At 48.4% G+C, this 26,382-nt stretch overlaps 1 protein-coding gene across 1 annotated transcript; it reads left to right on the plus strand.

Moving 5' to 3' along the window:
- The first annotated feature begins 874 nt into the window (after positions 1–874).
- Positions 875–24,231, plus strand: dgat2 (diacylglycerol O-acyltransferase 2). Its single transcript, XM_007908633.2, has 8 exons — positions 875–1,092; positions 6,555–6,683; positions 7,645–7,752; positions 8,145–8,215; positions 18,054–18,258; positions 21,815–21,989; positions 23,133–23,335; positions 23,789–24,231. Exons 1-8 carry the CDS (start codon positions 1,053–1,055, stop codon positions 23,941–23,943), a joined length of 1,086 nt encoding a protein of 361 aa, XP_007906824.1. The 5' UTR covers positions 875–1,052; the 3' UTR covers positions 23,944–24,231.
- Positions 24,232–26,382: the final 2,151 nt, after the last annotated feature.

The raw sequence follows: 26,382 nt of genomic DNA on the forward strand, positions 1-26,382 counted from the left end.
TGAGGGTGGTGGAGTTGGGGGGGTTGGAGCACTTGCCTCGCAAGCGAAGAGGACCTGGGTTTGATTCCTGAGCGGGGCAAAACCTTAGGCAAGTTTCCTTCCCCCACACGCCTCTGTTTACCCAGCAATAAGTAGGAACCCAGTTGTTAGTCGATCGGCGGGTTCACTTTCCGGGAGTAATAATCCCTGTCGCGAAAAACGTGGCGATTGATTCCACGACTGGGAACGTGGGACGCTGCTGTGCGCAACAGTCGCCTGCCGCGTTTCGCCCACAGAATACGCAGTCAACTACACTTTGCAATATGTTCTGAGAAGCGTTTCGAGACGTCTCGACCACGTGATAACAAGGACTTGCAGCTACATCGCGCCGCTCACCCAAGCGTCCCGAGCCAACGCATCAAATGCAAGGCTTGCTATTGTGGTCCTCATGAACGTTGGGGTGCGGGGGGAACGGAGGGGGTGGGGAATGGAGGGGTGGGGAATGGAGGGGTGTGGGGGAGAGAGAGGGTTTGGGACAAGGGCTTCCTCGAGTGGGGGAAAAAAAGTGGGAGAACAGGAACGTACCAACGGGGGGGGGGGGGGGTGGGGGGGGAGAGACTTTGGCAGCAAACACACACACACACACACACAGGTCTCTGAAGCCACAAAAAAACAGAGAGAGGGAAGGGAATCATGTGGCAAAGCAAAAAAGAAAAAAAAAGAGAGAGAAAAAGTTGTGGGTGGCCTGTGAAGTCTGTGGGTCTGTGGTGTGGGGTGGTGGGTGCTGTTTTGTTATTGGTGGGTCCCACCACCCCTCTCCCTGTGTGGGGCTAATGGTATCGCCTGTAGGTATTAAAGGTCCGTCTCACCTGCAGCTCAGTGCAGTTCCTGAGTCAGGAGCTGCCGCTGAGAGGAGGGGGTTACGCACTGAGCGGTGCCTAATAACCACCTCAAGCCCCACTTCCACCATCTCTCTCTCTCTTTCTTTCTCTCTCATTCTCTCTTTCTCTCTCTCTCCACACACACAATAACAACAATTTTGTGCGAAGCCTCACATCGAATAAAACCAAGCCATGAAGACCATCATCTCAGCATATTCCGGGGCATTGCGAGGTAAGTGTCCCCTATTCCTTCCTTTACTTTTCTCTCTTCCCCCTCCACCCCATGGGGTTGTTTTTTTTCTCTTCCCCCCAAATATAAACGCCAATCATATTTTTTTAAGATTATTTGCACATCTTGTGTTCTCCCCTCACACACATTCACTCACTCACTCATTCACTCACTCATTCACTCACTCAGGGAAAATGCTTTTTTTTTAAGGCTTCTTATATGTCTCTTCCTCTCCTCGTTTTGAAGGATTTCTCCCTTTCTACACATGTACTGTGCAACTTTTTTCATTTAATGCAAAAACCTGTGAATTTGGTGGATGCGTTTGTCTGCTACTCCTAGGATAAAATACTATGAGAGAATCGAATCAGCAAAATATAAGATAAAATAGAGAATAAAATCTCTTTCTCTATATATGTGTATATATATATAAAGAGAGAGGGAAGAGATTTTAGTCGTTTATTATCTTATATTTATATAATATCTATAGTAACCCTTGCATTTGATATAGTGCCTTATCGTGTTGTTGAGATGTCTCAAAGCACTTCACAGAATGTACTGTAAGGTGAATTGACTGTGAAAGGCGACAGCCAGTTTGTGCACAGCAGCGTCCCACAAGCAGCCATGGAGATGGTGATTCATTTTTTTATTTGGAGGATTGTTGTGCAGGACACCAGGAGAGAGAGAGAGCATGAGAGAAACTGCCTTCACTTACAACAGTTACTAGCTGTTTTGAAATGTGGCGCTTTGAGGTGCTATGATGGTATGATAATTGCTGTGTCAAATGCGAGGGGTATCGTTTGCGATTATTTTATAGAGCGAGAAATGGCAAGTGGTAAATGCCTAGGATGGATTTCTGTTATCTTTACATATAAAAAGTTGTTAAATTACAGGAAACTCCCGGTGACTCGTCACTCCAAGGCAAAAGGGGTTCAGTGACTAGTTATCAGGAGTGGCGAGTTAGCCGGAGGTAAGTTATCATTAGTTTTACTGTACTGTAAATCACACTTGCTATTATTCGTTTTAAAAAAACACTCCACACGCCTCTGTTCACCTTGCAGTAAATAGGAACCCAGTTGTTAATCAATTGCTGGATCACTTTCCAGGGATAATAATCTTCAAAAAATAAGCAAATAATAATAATTTGGTCACTCAATCCACGACTATTTGTAGGACGCTACTGTGCACAACTGTCTGCCACATTTCGCCCACAAAATAGTCAATTCACTTTACAATATATTCTGTGAACCGCTTTGAGATGGCACAATTTATGTGATAAGGCACTATATCAAATGCAATTATTATGATTTACGTTAAGTGTTAGATGTCTGGATCACCTTTTGTGTTCCAAATGGTTTGAAGTGCATTTCAGAAATAGGAAGGGTAGAGGGAGAAAAGAGAGAAAATGAGAGGGAGTTTTTTAAACTAAGAAATCAAATTGTTTGCTTTTTAAAACGTCAGTGACGGAACTGATTTTAAATATTAGTAAATTCTTTTTTCCCTCTTTCACTTCTTTTCTCCTTTTTTTTCTCTCTTTCTCTCTCCCTCCTGCATTTTCTCTTTCTTGTTTAATCTCGCTCTTTCTTGCTCCCTATCTCTCTCTCCTCATCTTGTCTCTCGTTTTCTCTCTCTTCGTTTTCTCTCTTCTCTTGCTCTCTTTCTTGTTTTCTCTCTTTCCTTTCGCGCTCTCCCTCTCTCTCTCTCTCATTTCCCCTCTTCAGTTGTTCTCCCTCCCTCCAATTTTCTCTCTTGGTTTCTGTCTGATAAAATTGGTCACTCGCTCCATGGCTGTTTGTGGGACGCTGCTGTGTGCAAACTGACTGCTGCATTTTGCTCACGAATTATACAGTCAATTCACTTTACAGTATATTCTGTGAAGCGCTTTGAGACGTCTTGACAACGTGATAAGGTGCAACAACAACAACTTGCATTTATATAGCACACTTCATACGGGGTAGCGTCCCGGAGCGCTTGACAGTGGCGGAGTCTGGCCCCAAGCCAGGGAGAGAGGGAGGGGGGAAGGTGACCGTAAGCGCGATCAAAAAAGAAGGTCTTTATGCGGGATTTGAAAGTGGGAAAGGAGGGGATAAGGCGGAGGGATTGAGAGAGAGAGTTTCAGGGCATAGCGGCTAAAGGCAGAGCCACCAATGGTGGAGCGGAGAGTGCGAGGGACGGACAGAAGGCCGGAGCCAGCCGAGCGGAGGCAGCGGGGGGGTGGAGAGGGAACGGGAGAACTGTACTGAATGCAAGGATGATTATAATTAATGACTGTAACCCTGTAGCGTGGATAGTAGTTCAATGGTTAGCACGTTCTCTTTGCAAGCGAGAGGACCTGTATTAGATTCCCGGGCAGGGAGACACGTTGGGCAAGTTTCCTTACTCCACATGCCTCTGTTTACCAAGCAGTAAGTAGGAACCTGGTGGTTTGTTGATTGGAATCCAGGGGTAATAATCCCTCCAAAAATAAGTAAATAATTTGGTTACTTAATTCATGACCGTTTGTGGGACGCTGCTGTGCACAATTGACTCCCACGTTTCGCCCACAAAATATACAGTCAATTCACTTTACAGTGTATCCTGTGAAATGCTTTGAGACGTCTCAATGACAAAGATGAACTGTGCAGTGTCGTGACTGTTTTGCAGTTGTCCGGTTGTTACTAATTTCACTGCTGCTTGTGGTATGTTTTGGGCGCAGATTAGTTGCTGCGTTTTCCATACCGTCAGATTCTGCACTTGAAAGTAACTCGCTGTGTGAAACAATTTTGCTGGTGCCTGGCAATATCTCCTTCACATTCCCACCCTAATTACTGGTGGGCTTTCTGCCCCTACTCTTTTGGACTCCATCCCAGAGTTCCTCCGGCTCCCTCCCTCCCTCCCTCCGTTCACCTCTTCAAAGTCCATGACCTTTGATTGCACTTTTTGTCATCTTTCCCCACCCCTATCCTCGGTGCCCAGCCTGTCCTATTGAGTGATTTCGGACATTTCTCCCAACGAGAAAGGTGCTTTGAAAATGTAAAGTGGAGTCCTGTAGCTCAGTGGTTTGAGCACTCGCTCCGCAAGCGAGAGGACCTGGGTTTGATTCTCCGGCAGGGCGAAACATTCAGCAAGTTTACTTACTCCACACACACGCCTCTGTTTACCTAGCAGTAAGTAGGAAACCCACTTGTCAGTCAAATGACGGATCGCTTTTCAGGGGTAATAATCCCCTTTTGAAAAAAGCATAACTTGGTCACTCAATCCGCAACTGTTTGTGGAACGTTGCTGTGTGCAATTGCCTGCCGTGTTTTGTCCACAAAAGAGAGTCACTTCACAGTATATTCTGTGAAGCATGTTGAGATTTCTCAATGAGTTGATAAGGCACTATATCAAATATAATTATTATTTAATTAATAATACTATTATTAATATAATAATAATAATTGTTGCGTTTGATATAGTGCCTTATCACGTCTTTGAGACATCTTATTGTTATAAATGTAAATTTGCATCGCATCAAATACAAATGTCATACTTGTTAACGTTACTCGATCTTCTCTTTGTAAATGTGCAAAAACACGGGCAATCTATAGCAGTCCTTCCACTGAGTCAAAATTGTTGGGACTTTGAGCTCACAGTCCAGGTTGATATAAAAGTCCCATGACGCTATTCAAAAAGAGTTTCTCTCTCCTGGCCAACAGTCCCCAGATAAACAAAACATTGCTCATTTATTTTATGGCTGTTTGTTTGGTATTTTGCTATGCAGATAGCTATGCAGAAAGGACAATGCAGCAGAGCAGCAACAACGACAACTTGAAATCACACAGTGCCCTTTACGTAGGCCAGTGTCTCGGAGCGCTTAACAGTGGCAGAGTTTGACGCCGAGCCAGGGAGAGGGGGAGGTGCCCGTAAGCACGGTTGACGAGGAAGGTCTTCAGTCGTGATGTGAAAGAAGGGAGGGTGGGGGCAAGGCGGAGGGATTGAGGGAGAGAGTTCCAGAGTTTCGGGGCCAGAAGCTGAAGGCACGGCCAGCAACCAATGGTGGATCAGGGAGAAGGGACGAGGGACAAGCTCCTGCTTAAGTGGCTAGAGCCAGCCAAGTGGAGTCAGTGGGTAGTGGAGTGGGGAGAGAGGAGGTCAGAAAAGTAGGGAGGCGTCAGGGTGTGAAGGGACACGATGGGGAGAGAGCAGGGAATGGGATTAGGGTAGAGAGCTCCAGTGGGGGAAGTGAGCACCAGCCCAGCCATGAGGCATTTAATTTTATGTGCGCTAGAAATTCATGCTTTGTAGGATGAATCGATAAAAGAGTCAGATGTAGTCTCATGTCTGAGCATCTCAAATCTATTAACACGCTGCATAAAGCGCTTCCTCTCACACATCATTGACTTTTCTCGGGTGATTTGGATATGCACTTTTATCCATTATCCTTCATTCCACCCCCACCACCCCCAAAGCTTATTGCCTAACGGTAACAACACAAGATACCACTGTCTCTATCTGCCCCGTCACAGATTAATGGAACTAACCGTGATGAACAGAAGCCCCCTGAATAAAAGGAAGCTTTTTTCTCTCTTTTTATTCCATCATTCATGGTCTCAGCCTGGTCTCAGGTGATCGTGCTCTTGCTTCTGAGTCAGAAGGTTGTGGGTTTGAGTCCTAAGTCAGGGAATCTGAGGTCACCGTCCAGGCTGACGCTCCAGCCCAGCATTGGGACGGGGAGACACAGAGAGATAGAGAGCACCGCATTGTCAGAGATGCCGTCCTTCAGATGAGACATTAATCCGAGCTCCAGTCTGTCTGTGACCTGTTCAGGTGGATGTTACAGATCTCCCACAGCGCTGTTGGAAAAGGAAAACGAGTTTCTCTCTCTCCTGGTGTCCTGACCAATTCCCCAGATAAAATCGATTACTAGCTTCATAGCTGTTTGAGGGACATTGCTATAATTTATGATTTCATTGATGCCCAAAATATTTGGCATAAACGTCATTAATCGACCAAAGCTCTGTAAAGGGAATTAATGTGTGCAGTGACTGAAGTAGTAGCAAAATGAGCCCATTGTTCCAAGTTTGGATGATAATAATCCTTGCATTTGATATCATGCCTTATCACATCATTGGGACAGTCAAAGTGCTTCACAGAATATACTGTAAAGTGGGTTGACTGTGGGAAAACACAGCAGCCAATTAGGCACAGCAGTGTTCCACAAACAGTCGTGGATTGAGTGAGCCAATTTATTTATCTTTTTATCTTTTTGAAGGCATTATTATCCCCAGAAAACGATCTGCAAATGTGGAGTAAGGAAACTTGTCTAAAATCTCGCCCTGCTCGGGAATCGAACCTGAGTCCTCGCGCTTGTGAGGTGATCGCTCTAACTACTGAGCTACAGGATTCCACGTTGTTTGCAGTGAAGGGGGAGGGAAGGGGGTGCAGTCTGTCAGTGTTTGGGCGCTGGACAGTCACTCTGTTACTCTGTCTATCTGTGCTTGTTGTAGGGACGGGAGCCACGGTGCTATCTGCTCTGAGTGACCTGCTCTCGCTGCCCTGGTCATTTAGCTCCAAAATTGAGCAACAGCTACAGATCCTGTCGGTCCTCCAGTGGGTGATCAGCTTCCTGATCCTGGGTAAGGTTCTCTGTTTTACCTTCAATAGCCTACAACATCAACAAGACCGAGGATCTCCTGATTGGCTTTCCGTCAGCGCCTCCACGCCTTAGGCACTGGCAGCACCCCCATCCATGGATGCACACTCCACCTTAACCAAGCCAGTCCGAAACCTTGGGGTCTTGTTTGACCCTCAACTGAACTTTCTCCCCCACATCCGTGCCATAGCCCTGCCTTCTCCCACCTCTGCAACATCACCCAGCTCCGCCACAGCCTCACCCCTCAGGCCGTCGAAATCCTCACCCACGCATTCATCACATCTAGGCCTGACTCCACCAACAACCTGCTTGTCGGCCTTCCCAACTCTTCCCTCCACAAGCTGCAGCTCATCCAGAACACTGCAGCTCGTGTCCTCTCCCGCACCAGGCTCCGTGACCCCATCACCCCCACCCTTACCCGGCTCCACTGCTCCCCATCCCCCAGAAGATAGAGTTCAAAATCCTCGTATTTGCCTTCAAAGCCCTACATGGCCTTGCTCCTCCTCTGTGACCTGCTAACCCCATATCAACCTGCCCGCTCACTCCTCTCAGCAGGCTCTGGCTTTCTCCCCGTCCCCCGCCCGGCCCATCCCATCTCACCATCAGCGATTGGGCCTTCAGCCTCTCTGCTCCCTCCCTTTGGAACTCCATCCCACATTCCCTTCGCCTCGCTCCCTCCCTTGTCTCCTTCAAGGCACTTCTCAAGTCCTCCACTTCTCCCCATCTCCACTTGTTTCTTCCACACTCTCCTTTTCTCCCGCTCTCCCTCACCCCATCTCTCTCTCTCTCTGTGTGCCACCCACCCTCTCTCTTTTTCATCTACTCTCGCCCCCTCCTCTCCCAGCTCTGTCACTCCCCCCACCCGATCGCTCTCCCCAGCCCCGCACGTCCCTTTCTCCCCATCAGTGTATCCCGCTATCTCATTCTTTCTCTCTCTCTGGTAGGGGTCAGTTGCACGCTAATCATGTTGTACACCTTCTTCACTGACTGTTGGCCGCTGGCGGCTGTGTACGCGTCCTGGCTCGTACTCGACTGGAACACACCCAGACAAGGTGAGCACGGACTCCGAGCGAGAACTCTTCCCTTGATCCCTCTTTGAGATGAACATTAAACCTCCTCTTCGACCGCACCTTCGGTCACCCACGGCTGTTTGTGGGACACTGCTGTGCACAATTGGCCGTCACATTTCATCCACAAAACAGTCAATTCACCTTACAGTGTTTTCTGTGAAGCGCTTTGAGACGTCTCGATGACCTGATAAGACACTGTATCCAATACAAGGATTATTATCAAATCCTGCCTTAAAAACTGTGCCTACAGCAATCTCCTCTGTTGCCTGTTGCTGTGAGGGGCTCAGACACTGCGCTACATGATGTGACTGTGGGTGGGGGGAGGATAAATGTCGGTTGTTAACCCCTTTCCCCCCCTGGTGTTTTTTTTCCAGGAGGCCGAAGATCTGAGTGGGTTCGGAATTGGGCCACGTGGAGGTATTTCCGGGATTACTTCCCTGTGCGAGTGAGTACAGAATCTGGCAACATATTCCACAAGCTTTCTCCATAGGTGTGATCTGACTTTTCTTGGTTAGCCAGGTGTCTGACCAGCCTGGAAACTCATCGTAGTGAAGTTCTGTAGCTCATTGGTTAGAGCACTCGCTTTGCAAGCGAGAGACCCGAGTTCAATTCCAGGCAGAGGGCGAAACCTTGGGCAAGTTTCCTTGCTCCACACAGAGCCTAATAATAATCCCTCCAAAGCCAAAAACAATAATAAATTGGTCATTTTCAATCTACGACTGTTTGTGGGATATTGCTGTGAACAATTGGCTGCCGCGTTCGCCCACAAATATACAGTCAATTCACTTTACAGTGTGTTCTGTGAAGCGCTTTGGGACATCCTCCCGACGTGAAAAGCGCTATATCAAATGCAAGGATTATTATTACTCCACACGCCACTGTTTACGTAGCAGTAAGTAGGAATCTGGTTGTTAGTCAATTGGCGAATCGCTTTCCAGGGCTAATAATCCCTTCATAAATAAATAATTGGTCTCATTCCACGAATGTTTGTGGGACACTGCTGTACACAATTGGCTCTCGTGTTTCACCCTCTAAATGAGGGTGGTTGGAGAAGAGAGTTGGAGAGTTCACATTCATTCCTGTTTCAGTGGCATACATTTGTGGGGCTCGGTCTGGTTTGGACTCTTAACACAGTGATGGGTTTCCTCGTGTGTCAGACACCCGGCTGATCACGGTGACAAGTTTCCGTGTGTATCAGATCCCCCAAAAAGTAGCGAGACAAATATGATCTTACAGGCTGAGAGGAGGTGGAGTTTGGGTCCCAGTGACTGGTTTTCACGTACGTGTGGTGTGTATGTGTGTGTGTCAGACACCCGGCTGATCACGGTGATGGGTTTCCGCATGTGTGTGTTAGTTTGTCCGGGGACCAGGCTGTGTGTGGGTGACTTTGGGCCTTTGTCTCTGGTTTCTTTGAAATCTCTCGTGTTTATCTGAGCTCCTCTGCTCAGAGTTCGGTCCTCATTGCTGACTCAATCACTGCGTTATATTACAGAGCTCCGTATTTCTATCAATCATTTGCAGCCACACGTAGCTGTGGGCTTTTTTGGGTCGTTTATCATATTCATTTCTTTGGCTTGCCCAGAATCCTCGCGCTCAGCTCCTGTTCAGCCTGCAAGCCAGAGCCGTAACGGGTAGGGTTGTCCTAGCTGGACAAAGCAGCAGGAAAGCTTGCCAGACAGTGCTCTCAATGTGTTTTAGCTGGTTAGACTCTAGCAGTTACCCCAACGCACACTCTGGGCTCCACCATGCCTTGGCTCTTGCCTAATACTTTCTAGAATTAGGTAAGCAGGATGCATCCCTCCAGAGAGCGAGAGTACACACTCCATTCCAACAACCTATCTCTGGGATTTCCATGTGGAGGTGGGAGACGTGGAATTCTCGTTTTGGTTTGTAGACACGTAAGCATGTGAGACACTACTCTGCATGAGGGGATCTGTATAAATGACACTCGGCTGACCAAAACAACACTCACACACACACAGGTAAACCAGGCTGATCTTTCGCCAGCCCTGGCCAAGGCTGTCATCCCCGCCAACACCACCACCACCCGTAACATTGACCTGTCGGCTCCCTCCACTCAGCAGGTTCCTGCCTGCTCCACGTACCCCGCCTGGCCCACCACACCATTAGTGATTAGGTCATCAGCTTCTCTGCCTCCACCCTTTGGAACCCCAGTCTCTTCGTCTTGCTTTCCCCCCACCACCCCACCTCCTCTCTTTACTCCTTCAAAGCATGTCTCAAGACTCTCTCCTTCGACCACGCCTTCAGTCACTCTCCTACCCCCACCCTCCCTGCCCTCCACCCCTCTTGATCCCAACCCCCAGCTTGGGTCGAAATCCGTGCCTGTCCAGCGCCTTGGGACGTCCTCACCACATAAACAACATCTTGTATTGACACAGCGACCTTCACGCAGGGCAGTGTCTCAGAGCCCTTAAAAATGGCAGAACTCGACGCTGAACCAGGGGGAGGGGGGGGAGGTGACCGTAAGGACGGTCGAAGAGGAAAGTCTTCAGGTGCGGACTGAAAGTGGGGAAGGAGGGGGCAAGGTGGAGCGATTGAGGGAGAGAGTTCCAGAGACTAGGGGTGCAGTGGCTGAATCGAATAATGGAATTTTTGGATTTTTTTAGAAAAAAGATAAGTAAATGATGTGCTGAGCTCAACTGGTTCATGTACTCTGAGCCCAGATACTGATTGACACACACACTACACTCTCCAATCTGCATTTCCTATTACAATGTTAACTAAGCTCTTGAGTTAATAGCTGTGGGATTGCTGACCACATGAGCAGCTGCTGCACTTTCACCTGAATCGATCCTGCTGAGCGATCGCATGCTTGTTCCAAAAATTGTTGCGTTCTGTACCTTTAATGGAGTCCTGCAGCATAGTGGTTAGCTCGCTCGCCTTGGAAGCGAGAGGACCCAGGTTCGATTCCCGGGTAAGACGAAACATTAGGCAACAAACCCCATCCCAATAGGAGGGATGAGGCTGATGTGGAATAACATAATGTGGGGAGGATGTCTCCCTCCAAGCACTTTGTAGGGTAAACTGTACAGTGTAGTGACTGTGCTTTTTTATAGGCAAACATAGCAGCCAATTTGCCCACGGCAATGACTATTCTTTAATAATCTGGGAGATTGTCGGCCAGGACACCAGAGAGGAGAGAAATTCCCTTCTCTTTTCCTGATAGCGCCACGGGATCCTTAACATCCACCTGAGGAGGGCACAGACTGGACCTCGGTTGGTCTCATCTGTAGGATGGTGTCTGTCAATGCAGGTCTCGTTACCCCTGTGCTTTGGAGTCCTGTTGGTTGTTGCCAAAGGACCCGGGTTCGATTCCCGGGCGGGATCAGGTAGGCAAGTTGCCTTACTCTACCCATATGCCTCTGTCTACCTGGTTGTTAGTCAATTGGCGGATCGCTTTAATCCCTACCAAAAAAAAAAATGGCTGTTTGTGGGACACTGCTGTGCGCGATTGGCTACTGTTTCTCCTACAAATACAGTCAATCCAATTTACTATATATTCTGTGAAGTGGTGTGCAACATCTCAACGACATAAGGTGCTATATCAAATGCAAGGATTATTATAACCCACAACCTCTTGTTTCAGAGGTGAGAGTGTGCGAGGCTGAGCTGGGCTGAGACTCTTGTGCCAATATTTTTTGCATTGTTCCAGTAAAATGATAATAATAATCCTTGCATTTGGTATAGCACCTTATGTCGTTGAGACGTCTCAAAGTTCTTCACAGAATATACTGTAAAGAGAATTGATGAATTGACTGTATTCTGTGGTGATGTGGAATATGACTGCAGTATCCCACAAACAGTTGTGGATTCAGTGACCAAATTCTTATTATTTATTTAGGTTTATTTTTTGAAGGGATTATTACCCCCAGAAAACTGATCCACCAACCAGGTTCCTACTTACTGCTAGGTAAACAGAGGCTAATGTGTGGAGTAAAGGAAACTTGCCTAAGGTCTCGCCTCAACCAGGAATCAAACCGCATTCCCCTCGTTTGCGAGGTGAGTGCTCTAACCACTGAGTTACAGGACTCCACGGGCCTGAAATGTGACTAGCAGAGGCTGTGAACGTGGACAGTGAGTGTTCAGCCTTGTTGATACAGTGAAATCAATCCACAGATCTGACCTCCGCACTAAATGCAAACGGCTGGTTCTCAGCTTTTATTGACTGAAGAGTATTTTGTCACAAGGGAAGAGATTGGGCTACAGAGAGAGACTTACACAATTGGTGAGTGAGCCAGTAACCTTCTGGGTTTCGACCACTAGGTTCTGAGAGTGAGAAAGTGAAGCAGCTCTATATTGGAGAAACAGCTCTGTGGAAAGAAATGTGTTTGTTTTTTGTGTTACCTGTCACAACCGAACAGAAAGGACTTTCTCTCTCGCTGTTGATCTTCTCTCTCTCTCTCGCTCTCTCCTGGTGTCCTTGTTCCAAATCGAATTGGTCGTTCATTTCACGACTGTTTGCAGGATGTCAGCTTGCGCAAATAGGCTGCCGCCTTCGCTCACAATGCACACAGTCGCTACACGTTACAGTATAACATGTGAAGCGCTTTGAAACGTCCTCCTGAAGTGAAAGGTGCTGTGTCAAAGGTAAAGGTTATTAATCCTTGCATTTGTGGAGTCCCATAGCATAGTGGTTAGCGTGTTCGCCTCTCCTGAGCTCGATTCCTGGGCAGGACGAAACCTAAGGCAAGCTTCCTTATTCCACACGCTTCTGGTTACCTACCTAGCAGTAAGTAGGAACCTGGTTGTTCGTCGATTGCCGTATCACTTTCTGGGGGTAATAATGCCTCAAAAAAAATTGGTCACTCAAACCACGACTGTTTGTGGTGACAGTGATGTGCATAATCGGCTGCCGGGTTTCACCCCCAAATTACAGACAATGCACTTTATAATATATTCTGTGAAGCACTTTGAGACATCTCAACAACATGATATATCAAAAGCAAGGATTATTATTATTATCATTGCCACTGGTCGGGGCGTCAGTAACGAGAGGCCATCAATGTAAGATAGTTAGTAAATGAGCAACAGTTAGGAGAGGTTAGTAGAGATGTTCTCACACACAGAGTGATTTGGGTGTGGAATGTCAACATTCCCATTGTGCACAGATACAATGGGCTTCTTCTGGTCTGTCTCTGTGTCTGTCTGTCTGTCTCTCGCACACAGCAATGTCCCACAAACAGCTGTGAGGTGAACAAGCAATTTTATCTGAGGGATTGTCAGCCAGGAGAGAGAGAGAGAAAAACTCCCTTCTCTATCTCCAACAGCACCGCGGGAGATCTTTAACATCCACCTGAACAGGACACAGATGGGACCTCGGATAACACGTCATCCAAAGGACGGCTCCTCCGACAATAATAATAATCCTTGCATTTGCTATAGTCCCTTATCACATCGTTGAGACATCTCAAAGCGCTTCACAAAGTATACCGTAAAGTGAATTGACCGAGCAAAGGGATTATTATCCCCAGAAAGCGATCCACCAATCGACTAACAACAAGGTTCCTACTTGCTGCTGGGTAAATGTAAACATAGGCGTGAGGAGTAAGGAAACTTGCCTAAGATTTACCCTGCCTGGGAATTGAACCAAGGTCCTCTCACTTGCGAGGCGACTTTTCTAACCATTACGCTACAGCACTCCAATTTATGCACTCTCTTTGTATCTTCCCCCCCCCCCCCCCCCACAACACTGCACTTGAGCAACAGTCGAGACTGTGAGCTTTAACCAGCCACCCCCGCCCTCATAAGACAGGTCAGAGGCTGTTGGCATATGAGTGTTTGCACAGACAGTACAGTAACTATTTACAGTAGGGTTTGTTTGAAAATTCCCTTATTCATCACTTTGGTAATGCTAACTAAATAATAGAAGTTGCATTATATTTTTACAGAAAATAAAACCTTGAAAGATCGCCAAATGAGTGAGTGCCAGCCTGACTCAGTTAGCAGCTCTCTCTACTCGGGACACTGCTTTGCATCATGGGGTCCTGTAGCTCAGTGGTTAGAGCGCTCGCCTCGCAAGCGAGAGGTTCTGGGTTTGATTCCCCGGGCAGAGCAAAACATTGGGCACGTTTCCTTACTCCACACCCACGCCTCTGTTTACCCAGCAGTAAGTAGAAATCCGGTTGTTAGTCGATTGGCAGATTGCTTTTCCAGGGATAATAATCCCTTCAAAAACAAAATAATAATACATGAGTTGGTCACTCAATGCATGACTGTTTGGGGGACGCTGCTGTGCGCAATTGGTTGCTGCGTTTCGTCCCCAAAATATACAGTCAATTCACTTTACAGTAAATTCTGTGAAGCCCTTTTAGACGACTTGATGCTGTGATATGGGAAATTTGCAAAGAGAAATATTAACGTGGGGAGAGGTGGGGGAAGAATTCATATGATAAAATGCATATACACATGCATCAATACACTCAGAAATCCGTCACTGTGATCAGCTTGCAGAGCTTTCAAACCAGATAGGTATGGTGATGGTTCCAACATATGTATCCCACCTAAACATGGAAATCTCCCCGAATCTGGAATGGAATGCGCACTCTCTCCCTGGAGGGACCCATCCTACTGACCTAATTCCAGAGAGTATTAGGCACAGGTTGGCAAGAGCCAAGGCTTGGGGACCCCAGAGTGTGCACTGGGGAAACTGCTGGAATCTAACCAGCTAAATGTAATTTTGTTGTTGTTGTTAAACCGCATAGCTTGCCATTGATATTGCTGTCCGGCGAGGTTTCCTGCTGCTTGTCCTGCTATTGCCACCGTTCCCATTAGGGCTTTGGCTTGCAGGGTTAACAAAAGCCGAGTGGGAGAATTCCCTGTCCCAGTGACTGGTCTGCCCTTCCAGGCCCTGCCGAGAGGCTGGGTTGTGGTATCAGCAGTGCCCTGGAATACTGCGGACCCATCTGGTTCCTCGTGGATATTTACACTTGATACAGCACCTTCATACATCTTCAACATCTCAAAGTGCTTTACACGATTTACTGCAAAGTGTAGTGACTGTACATTTTGCAGGTGAATGCAACAGCCAATTTACGCACAGCAACAACCCACAAACAGCCATGAAGTGAATGAACAATTGTTATCCGGGGAATTGAAAAGAGAGAGAGAGACCAAGAAACTCCTTTCTCTTTTCAAATAGCAATGCGGGATGTTTAAACGTCCACAAAAATATTTACTCCACAAAATGTAAGGTCAATTCTCTTTACAGTATATTCTGTGAAGCACCTTGACACCGTGCCTTCAGCTCCCCTCTTGACTCTCTACCCCCTTCTCGCTCCCTCCCTTCCCTCACCCTGACCGTCTCCCCCCTGCTCGGGTCCCGACCCAACTGTCCAGCTCCTTGGGACGTCCTCCCAATGTAAAAGGCGCTCCATAAATGCAATCTTGTTGTTGTTTGGATGATGTGATAAGGCGCTATATCAAATGCAAGGATTATTATTATCCACCTGAACAAGCCCAGACCTCTGTTTAACCAAAACAGAAGCCGCTGGGAACACTCAGCGGATCAGGCAGCATCTATGGAGAAAGGAAAGTGAGTCAACATTTCGGGTCCATGACCCTTCATCAAAACTGGGGGCATGTTCGGAGAGAGAGGCTTAAACATCTCCTGCAGCGCTGTTGGAAAAGAGGAGTTTCTCTCTCTCTCTCTCTCTCTCCCAGTTTCCTGGCCGACAATCCCATACAGATAAAATTGATCATTGATTTTACAGCTGTCTGGGGAGTGTATATGAGCGCGTGTGTGACTCTAACCTCTCTCTGTGTTTCTGATGATGATAAATTAATAATGATAATAATAATCCTTACATTTGATATACTGCCTGATCACGTTGATGAGATGCCTTCAAGCGCTTCACTGAATGTATTGAAAAGTGGATTGACTGCGTATTTTGTGGGCAAATGTGGCAGCCAATTGCTCACCGTAGTGTCCCACAAACAGTCGTGGTTTGAGTGACCAATTTCTTCCATTACCCCTGGAAAGCGATCTGCCAAACCACTCACAGCTGGGTTCCTGTTTACTGCCAGGTTAACAGGTGTGTGCGGAGTAAGGAAACTTGCCTGCTCGGGAATCGAACCTGTGCTCTCACGCTTGCAAGGCGAGCGCACTGACCACTGAGTTACAGAGCTCCGCAAGTCCTCTGGTAACTAATCACTGACCATGGCCAATAGTCTCTTCCTGTTTTACCTTCTCCACCCCCACCCCGGCAATTCAATGCTGGGCTCTTGCCAAAGCACGTCTGTCTTTGTCCTCGGAATCCCTTGTGGGAGGGTGGGTGTCACTGTGTGTTTGTGTTGGAGACGGGGTAAGAGATTGGCTGTGTGTGTGTGTTGGGGATAGTTTGGCTGTGTGTGTGTGTGTGTGTGTGATGGGGGGGAGCTTGGTTATGTGTTTGTGTGTTCGGGGGAGTTTGGCTGTGTGTTGGGGGGAGTTTGGCTGTGTGTGTTGGGTGGGGGGAGAGTTTGGCTGTGTGTGTTGGGTGGGTGGGGGGGGGAGTTTGGTTGTGTGTGTTGGGTGGGGGGGGGGAGTTTGGCTGTGTGTGTGGGGTGCGGGGGGAGTTTGGCTGTGTGTGTGGGGTGGGGGGGAGTTTGGCTGTGTGTGTGTGTTGGGGGGAGTTTGGCTGTGTGTGTGTTGGGGGGGAGTTTGGCTGTGTGTGTGGGGTGGGGGGAGAGTTTGGCTGTGTGTGTTGGGTGGGTGGGGGGGGAGTTTGGCTGTGTGTGTGGGGTGCGGGGGGTAGTTTGGCTGTGTGTGTGTTGGGGGGCTGGGGGGGTTACTGTGCGAGCTGTCTCGCACATCCAGACGTGGTGGAGAAATCTTTGGCTGGAGTGAATGTCGCTGCTGCGCACGATATCAGGGATTGTACCAAATAATCAGATAATCAATTGAGTCAAGTACCAGGTTCACACAGTCTGCTCACATCAGCGGATCTGTGTGCCAGCTCCCTCTCTCCCTGCACTCGCACTCCTTCCTGCTCTCTCTCCCACTTTCCTTCTCTCTCTCTCTCTCTCTCTCTCCCTCCGTTCTCTTTCTCCCACAGCCTCCTTCCTTCTCTCCCTCCCTCCTTCTTGTTATTTCACCTTCTTGCTATCCCTCCTTGCTATCTTTCCTTCCATCCCTCTCCCTCCTCTCTCCTCTCCCTCCCTCCTTTCTTCTCTCTATCCCTCTTTCTTGCTATCTCTCCTTCTGTCTCACTCTCGCTCTTATCTCCCTCTCCTCTCTCTTGCCATCACTCCTCTCTCTTGCCATCACTCCTCTCTCCCTCCTTCGTTCTCTCTCTCCCTCTGTCTTTCTCTCTCTCCTTTCTTATCACTCCCTCCTCCCTCTCTCCACTCTCTTGCCATCCTTCCTTCTCTCTCCCTCCCTCTCTCCTTTCTTATCTCTCTCTCTCTCTCTCCACTCTCTTGCCATCCTTCCTTCTCTCTCGCTCCGTCTTTCTCACTTTTCTTATCTCTCTCCCTGCTCTCTCTCTCTCCTTCACTCTCTTGCCATCCATCCCTCCTCTCTCCCTCCTTCATTCTCTTCCCTCCCTCCTTCTCTAGCTCCCTCTTTCTCTCTCCTTCCTTCTTGCCTTCTCTCACTCTTCTGTTTTCCTCTCTGTCTTGAGTTACCCAGATGATCTTGGGGATGAATACTTTGGCCTATGAGCATCGACTGGAGAAACTGGGACTTTTCCCACTGTAACAGAGGGGGTTGAGGGATGACCTGATCAAAGTCTTGAAAATTATGAGGATTCTGATAGTTATTGGGGAGAGGGTGTTGCATTGTCAGGGACACTGTCCTGCGAATGAGTCGTTAAACCGAGCTTCCCGTCTGTCCGCTCAGGTGGATGCTATAGTTTCTCTCTCTGCCGATGTCCAGGCCAACAATCCCCCAAATAAAATTGGTCGCTCACTCCATGGCTGTTTGTGGGACTCTGCTGTGTGCAATTGGCTGCCGGGTTTCGCCCACAAAATACACAAAAACAACAACTTGCACTTCCACACAGGGCAGAGTCTCGAAGGGCTTAACAATGGCGCGGAGCCTGACTCGAGCCGAGGGTGGGAAGGAGACCATGAGCACGGTAGAAAAGGAAAGTTTTAAGGCGGGACTTGAAAAAGGGGAGGGGGAAAGGTGGAGGGCTTGAGGGAGACGCAGTATATTCTGTGAAGCGCTTTGAGACGTCTCGAAGATGTGATATGGCGCGATATCAAATGCAAGGATTATTATATCAAATGCAAGAATGATGATTATTATTGTTCTTTCACTCTGTGCCACTGGTTTATTGCAGTTGGTGAAGACCCACAATCTGCTGCCATCAAGGAATTACATCTTTGGTTACCACCCGCACGGCATCTTCTGCTTCGGAGCTTTCTGTAACTTCGGCACAGAGGCCACCGGCTTCTCCACCAAATTCCCCGGCATTCGCCCATCTTTGGCCACGCTGGCCGGAAATTTCCGGATGCCCATTTTGCGGGAATATTTAATGAGCGGAGGTGAGTCCAACATAGCAAAGCGCTCCAGGGCGCTATCCTGCATGAAGGGCGCTATATAAATGCAAGTTGTTGCTGTTGATTATTCTGTTGTTGTTGTTGCTCCATTTCTAACCCCGACCCACTCCACCATTGGCGATCGAGCCTTCAGTCTCTCTGCCCCCAACCTCCAGCTCCACCCCACAGTCCCTCCGCCTCGCCCCTCTCTTTCCTCCTTCAAGTCCCATCTCAAGACCCTCCTCTTCGACCGTGCCTTCAGTCACCCTCCTACCCTCCCTGCCCTCCACCCTTCCTGATCCCAACCCCCAGTTCAGGACCAAATCCCTGACCGTTCAACTCCCTCCCAACCTGAAAGGCGCTGTGTAAATGCAAGTCGATCTTGTTGTTGTTGCGGATTTTTTTTGAGAGCCAAAGTTGGGATCCCTGTTACAGAGCAGTTTACAGCTGCTTGTGTTTACACAGTGTCCTTCACATGGGTCAGTGTCTCGGAGTGCTTAATAGTAGCGGAGGTGAGGGAGGAGGTGACCGTAAGTACGGTCGAAGAGGAAGGTCTTCAGTCATGATCTAAAAGAGGGGTAGGAGGGGGCAAGGCGAAGGGATTGAGGGAGACAGTTCCAGAGTATTAGGGTATAGTGGCTGAACAGAGGGCTCAAGGGATAATCAGGCGCCCAGAGGCAGCAGGTAGTGGGTTGGGGAGAAAGCACATTTGGCCCATCTTGTCTGTGTTGGTGCTCGCTCCTCCCCTGGAGCTCTCTACTCTTATACCATTCCCTGCTCTCTCCCCATCATGTGGTGCTCACTCCGCCACATTGACCGACTCTGTGAGTCTGTCTGTCAGGGTGTGTAAGTGTGTCTCTGCTCGCATCTGTCTGTGTGTTGGTGTAAACCTCAAGCTCTGTGACCGTTTGAAACCTATTGCTGATCATCTTATTGTTTTATTCCCTGTAACTCAGCCTCTCCAAGGACAGGCTTGTGCCCTTAATTACACATCCCCAACTCAATGACCTCCCCACCCCTCCCCACCAAACACAAGTTACCAGTAGCTGATTGACTCTTCAAATTTTTTTTAATCAGCCGAGTGTCTGACCCATCTCCACTCCTCCCCGTTTCCAATAATAACCCTTATATCTGACACGGCACCTTTCAAGGCAAGAGGACAACAACAACAACAAGATTAAATTTGTATAGCGCCTTTCACGTCAGGAGGACGTCCCAGATTTCAGACCCGAGCTGGGGTCAGGGGGGAGAGGGGAGGGGAGGGGAAGGGGGGTGGCCGATGGCTGGTTCAAGAGGGAGGTCTTGAGGTGGGATTTGAAGGAGGCTGAGGAGGGGGTGAGGTGGAGTGATTGGGGGACGGATTTCCAGAGGTTTGGGCCAGAGTGGCTGAAGGCTCTCCCGCTAATGGTGGGGCAGTTGGGTCGGGGGATGTGGAGCAGGCCAGAGCTGGACATCTTGAAATGCTTCACAGGATTTTACTGGAGTCCTGTAGCTCAGTGGTTAGAGCATTCACCTTCCAAGCGAGTGGATCCGAGTTCAATTCCCAGGCATGGCAAAACCTTCGGCAAGTTTCCTTACTCCACACGGCTCTGTTTACCGAGCAGGAAGTAGGAACCCAGTTGTAAGTCGATTGGTAGCTCACTTTCCAGTGGTAATAATCCCTCAATTTGTTGTTGTTATTGAGGCAGAGCTGAGATGCGCCTGACTGACCCAGGCTGACAATCTACTGAGAGTTATACATGTATTCCAGTAACCATTTATTCGGTATGGAGTGTGCACTCTCATCCCTCTTTCCCCCTCCACCCCCCCCCCCCCCCCCCCGCCCCCCAAGGGAAGTACCCTGCTCACGTAATCCCAGTGAGAATCAGGGACAGGTCAGCAAGAGCCAAGCCTTGGGGCTTGAGGGAGAACCCATAGCGTACGTTGGAGTAACTGCTACAGTTTAAACCCATAACTTGCCATTGAGACTGCTGTCCAAGGGAGATGAGGAGGAGCAAGACGGTGGATGAACTTTAACATGTTCAGAATAATATAATAATAATCCTTGCATTTATATAGAATCTTATCAGGTCATTAAGACATCTTAAAGCGCTTCACTGAATAACAGCAACTTGCATTTATATAGCGCTCCTCATGCAGCGTAGCGTCCAGAGCACTTACTGTAAATAAACTGTAAAGTGAATTGACTGTATTTTGTGGGTGAAACACGGCAACCAATTGCACACAGCAGTGTCCCACAAACAGTCGTGGATTGAGTGGCCAAATAATTATTTTTGTTTGTTTGGGAGGGATTATTACACCTGAAAAGTTGGTGTTGGTGTCGTGAGGGTTGGTGGCAATGTTGGTGGTGTTGGTGTCGATGTGTTCATGGTGACGCTGGTGTTGCTGATGGCGCTGGTGTTGGTGTCGATGGTGGTAGTGTTGATGGTGATGATGTTGGTGTTGATGATGTTGGTGTCGATGTTGTTGATGTTTCCTGTGTGTATGGTGCTGGGCGAGTGCATGGCCCCTCCCATCCCCCACCCCCAACCCTCGCTGCTGTTTCAGTGTCCTCAGGTTTGCTGTCAGCGTGTATCTTCTGTACTTTAAACACAACGTGTTTAAATATCCCCAATCCCCTTCGGATCGACCAAGGTTCAGCCTGAATAACTCTTTATTAGGGCCATAGAATGCAAGGTGTGAACATTTCTGAGTGAAAGGCCGCTTTCAGAGCTCATCAATATCGCACACGCCTTTTATGAGTTAATGAACAGCGTGGGCGTAGGGCTGCAAACGGTGGAATCCCCTCGCGTGGTGGTTAGAGCACTCGCTTCACAAGCGAGAGGACCCGGGTTTGATTCCCAGGCGGAGCGAAACCTTAGGCAAGTTTTCTCACTCCGCAGGCCTTACCTAGCAATAAGTGGCAACCCGGTTGTTAGTCAATTGGCGGAACGGTTTCCGGACAGTGCTCTCAAAGGCAATCTATGCAGGTTTAGCTGTTCAGATCCCAGCGGTTACCTCAGCGCGCACTCAGGGGAACAGCAACAACAACTTGCATTCGCACAGCGCCCCTCACGCAAGGTAGTGTCCCAGAGCGCTTGATGGTAGCCTGATGCTGAGCCGGGGGGTGGGGCGGGGGGGTGTGTGGGGGAGGTGACCGTAGGCACGGTCGAAGAGGGAGGTCTTCAGGTGCATCTTGAAGATGGGGAAGGAAGGGGCAAGGCAGAGGGATAGAGAAAGAGTAAGCCAACTTGTGCCTCTAATACTCTTTGGAATTAGAATCAGGGTGTGTCCCGCCGCGTATGAGGGGAGGGGGGAGGAGAGAGAGAGAGAGTGCACATACCATTCCAGACACGGGGAGATACATAAGTTGGACTCTCGGTTTTGTTTTGGAGACTTTCAACCATGATAATGGGTTTCCATGTGTGTCAGACACCCAACTTGGCTGTTCAATAGAAACGTCGGCAGGTGAGGGGGGTGTTTGTTGCCCCCCAGTGGCCGTTAGTTTAACAACGGCAATCATTCTGCCTTCATCCAATGAGGTGAATTTTTCCTGTTTTCTCTCCCGTCGTTTGTGGCTCAGGGATTTTCCCCGTGACGCGTGAAGCCATTGACTTCATGCTGTCCAGGAATGGGAGCGGGAACGCTGTGGTCATCGTTATCGGAGGAGCGGCGGAGTCGCTGGAATGCTCGCCCGGGAATCACGTGGTCAACCTCAAACACCGGAAGGGCTTTGTGCGGATCGCGCTGCAGAACGGGTGAGCAAACTACGGCACTGGCGTTCCCATAGTGCTGCAACGTCTCAAAGCCACGGGGAGAGGAGCAGTCTAATAATTACTATTAATAATAAAACTGTTAGTGCAGGATTCCAATAGCATACTGGTTAGCGCACTCGCCTCGCAAGCGAGAGGACCCCAGGTTCGATTCCCGGCCGGGCAGGGCAAAACGTTGGGCAAGTTTCCTTACTCCACACACACGCCTCTAGCAGTCAGTAGGAACCCGGTTATTAAGTTGATTGGTGGATCGCTTTTCCAGAGGTAATAATCCCTTCAAAAAAATAATAATATAATTTGGTCACTCAATCCATGACTGTTTGTGGGACACTGTGGTGCGCAATTGGCTGCTGCGTTTCGCCCGCAAAATTTACCGTATCTTTTGTGAAGCGCTTTGAGACGTCTCCAAAAATTATTATTATCATTCTTGCATTTGATATAAGAGCATAAGAATTTGCTGGACAACGGAAGACTTCCATCCTAGCAGTCACTTGCACATGTCGTGTCCCAAACTATATACTGTTTATAGCTCGGTTTAACGTTTCTCTCTCCTGGAGTTTCTCGCTTGGCCAACAATCCCCCAGAAAAAATATAACGCCTTATCACATTGTTGAGATGTCTCTGAGCGTTTCACATAATATATTGTAAAGCGAAGTGACTGTGTATTTTGTGATTGAAAAGTGGCAGCCAATAACAGTTGTGGATTGAGTCACCAAATATTTTTTTTAGAGGGATTATTAGCTCCGGAAAGCGATCCCTCAATCAACTAACAACCGTGTTCCTACTCACTGCTAGGTCAACAACAACAACTTATTATTATTTATAATTTATATAGCGCCCTTCACACCTCCACAACAGAGGTGTGTGGAGTAAGGAAACTTGCCTAAGGTTTCGCCCTGCCTGGGAATCAAAGTCCTCGAGCCATTCAGCCCCTCGAGCCTATTCCACCTCTCTGTTACATCATGGCATTATTTTTATTATTTCACCAACAAAATACAGTCAATCCGCTTTACACTGAAGCGCTTTGAGACGTCTCGAAGACATTTTAAGGCGCTAAATCAAATGCAAGGATTATTATTATTACCAATATTTATTATCCCTCTCTCTTTCTCTCTCTCTCTTGCTCAGGGCTGACTTGGTGCCTGTTTATTCCTTTGGGGAGAACGAGGTTTATAAGCAGATCATCTTTAGCGAGGACGGTTTGCTGCGAGCCGTGCAGAGAAAGTTCCAGAAGTTGATCGGGTTCGCTCCGTGCCTATTCAGGGGCCGTGGCTTTTTCTCCGATGACTCATGGGGTTTGGTGCCGTACGGTAAACCCATCAACACCGTGGGTACGTCACCCTCATCATCACCATCACTGCGAGCATGACACAGCGCAGACACACTTTACAGATAAGACCAGAGGACACGGCCTGCGATTGAAGGGGAGGGTAAATTCAGAACAAATCTGCGGAAACACTACTTCAGCGAGCGAGTGGTAAACTCATGGAACAGGCTCCCTCGGGAGACAAACAGTGGAAGCAGAACATGTCATTTGTTTCAAGAACAAATTAGATAGATTTTTTACGCTAGAAAATAATATCTCAGGATAACATCGTATATAGTTTGAGACCTGACCTGTCAAGCGACAGCCAGGATGATGGAAGGCCAAACTAGATGGACCTCGGTCTTCTTTCGCCTTGCAAATTCTTAGGTTTCTATATTCTTATAAGATGTTAAAGATCCCATAATAATAATTATTGTTATTATTATCGTTGTAATTTATTATTGTTGTTATTGTACAGTTGGGGAGCCCATCACCGTTCCGAAGATTGAGAATCCCAGCCAGGAAGAGGTTGACATTTATCACGGCATGTACATCCAATCCCTCATCAAACTGTTTGATCGATACAAGACCAAGTTTGGCTATGCGGACACTGAGTGCCTGGCGGTGATGTGATGAGAGACACAGCCAGAGGACAGCCAGCACGTCCTCTCGGGGAGTGGCCATCAGGACAATTTGCCAGATTTAATTTGCCTTTGATCTTTATAGCATTGTTTAAACAAGCCCATGATTTATATACATCCAGTGAGGGGTATGTAGGTGTGTGTTTGAGTGTGGGTGTGTGTGTCTGTATGGGTGTCAGTCAGTGTCAGTGTCTGCATGGGCCTGTATGTGCGAAGGGAGTGTATGAAGGCTGTGTGTCTGTATATGTTCTTGTGTAGGTACCTGGGTGTTTTTGTGTGTGATGATCGTGCCTTCAGTCGTCCTTCCACCTCTCTGCCTTCCCTCACCCCTACCCCACCCTCCCCCCATGCTCGGGTCCTGAACCCTGACTGTCTAACAACAACAACAAAATTACATTTGTATAGTGCCTTTCACGTCGGGAGGATGTCCCAAGGTGCTGGACAGACAGTTTCGGACCCAAGCTGAGGTTTAGGGTGGGGAGAGGGGAGAGCAGGGTGAGATGCAGGGAGATCGAAAGCACGATCAAAGAGGAGGGTCTTCAGGTGGGTCTTGAACTGTATCCTCTGTGTGATGGGAAGCCAGTGGAATCGGGCGAGGATGGGGGCGATAGGGTCACGGAGCTTGGTGCATGAGAGGACATGGGCTGCAGAGTTCTGGATGAACTGCAGCCTGTGGAGGGAGGAGTTGCAGAGGCCGACAAGCAGTGAGTTTGTGTAGTCGAGCCTCAAAGTAATGAAGACATCTATGAGGGTTTCAGCGGCCTGCGGTGTGATACAGTGCTGGAGCCGGGTGACATTGAGGAGGTGGGGGAAGGCAGAGCGGGTCATGGCGCGAATGTGGGGTAGTTGAGGGTCGAACAAGACCCCAAGGTTCTGGACTGGCTTAGCAATGTTGAGTGTGCAACCATGGATGGTAATGCTGTTAGCGCCTGAGGTGAGAAGGCGCTGATAGGAGCCTCGGTCTTGTTGATGTTCAACTGAAGAAGGTTAGCTCTCATCCAGGACTTGATGTCTGACAGACATTTTGTCAGGACCGCAGTGGTCCTGGAGTTGAGGGTGGAGGCAGAGAGGTACAGTTGGGTGTCATCCGCATACATGTGGAAGTTGACCCCATGTCACCAAGGGGGAGCATATAGATGTTGAAGAGGAGGGGACCAAGGACAGAGCCTTGAGGAACGTCGCACGAGACGGTTCGGGGGCTAGCGAAGAAGCCATTTGAGGAGATGAAGTGCAGGCGGTGTGAGAGATCCCATCTGAACCAATCAAGGACAGTGCCATGGAGGTTGAGGTGAGAGAGGCAGTGGATAAGGATAGAGTGGTCGACGGTGTCGAAAGCAGCAGAGAGGTCAAGGAGGACAAAGAAAGGAGGTGGTGAGAGGCGCTCTATAAATGTAATTTTGTTGTTTGGGTGGCTGTATGTGTGAAGGTTGTGTGTGCGTGTGGGCGTTTGTATATAAGCGTCAGTGTATGTTTATGGGCGTGTATGAGGATGGGTGTATGTGAAGGGTTTGTGTGTGTATGGGTGTGAGTGTCAGAGTGTGTGTGGGCGTCAGTGTATGTTGGGGCTAAGAAATTTTATCTATCGAGTTATTGAGGTATTGAAAAGCCGTTTTTTTGTAAACAGGACAGGGTTTGTACCATGATCATCCCGGATTATTTTTATGAAAAAAATATAAAGTTGGAAATAGATGGGTTTGATAAAGAGTGTCTCTTTGTGTGTGTGTGTGTGTGTGTATAATTTTGTGTGTGTGCGGCCTGAGCCAGGTGGGTTCGCGGTATTCCAGCCTGGCTCATCGGCAGGACCTGGAAGGGCAGACCAGTCACTGGCGGGGGAGGGAATCATCCCACTCAGCTCCTGTTAACCCTGCGGGCCAAGGTCCTAACAATTAGCGTGGTCCCAGCTGGACACGCAGTTCGAAAGTTTGCCAGAATCCAAGTTGTGCTTCGGCTGTGGAGCAATACCCACTCGTGCCCCAAGAGGTCCCTCATTCTCAGCTAATCCGTTCCTTACAACAATATGTTGATGTAGTGCCTAATCATATCATTGAGACGTCTGTAAGGGCTTCACAGGATATACTGCAAAGTGCAGTGACTACGTACTTTGTGGGCGAAATTTGGCGACCATTTTGCACGATCAGCCGTGGGGCGAATGATTAATTTTATTTGGGGGGGCTGTTGGCCAGGACACCAGGAGAGAGAAACTCCTTTCTCTTTTTGAATAGTGCCATGCGAGCTTTAATGTCCAGCTCAACAGTTTAACGTCTCATCCAAAAGACGACAAGGCAACAAACACCCCCAGCGCCGTATTGGACCGTCAGCATGGACTATGCGATTCTAAGTCCCAACTTGGGGCTTGAACCCACAACCTTCTGACTCAGAAGCGAGAGCAAGCGCTACCACCTGAGCCAGGCTGACACTCTTCTCTCAACAC

Source organism: Callorhinchus milii, unplaced genomic scaffold, assembly GCF_018977255.1.
Source record: "Callorhinchus milii isolate IMCB2004 unplaced genomic scaffold, IMCB_Cmil_1.0 Scaffold4, whole genome shotgun sequence".
NCBI lineage: Eukaryota > Metazoa > Chordata > Chondrichthyes > Chimaeriformes > Callorhinchidae > Callorhinchus > Callorhinchus milii.

Excerpts from the sequence above, each read along its gene's own strand:
- dgat2 (XM_007908633.2), top strand. The coding sequence starts at position 1,053 with ATGAAGACCATCATCTCAGCATATTCCGGGGCATTGCGAG. Across the intron at positions 8,216-18,053 it reads GGGATTACTTCCCTGTGCGA|TTGGTGAAGACCCACAATCT; the intron begins GTGAGTACAGAA and ends GGTTTATTGCAG. Across the intron at positions 23,336-23,788 it reads TAAACCCATCAACACCGTGG|TTGGGGAGCCCATCACCGTT; the intron begins GTACGTCACCCT and ends GTTATTGTACAG.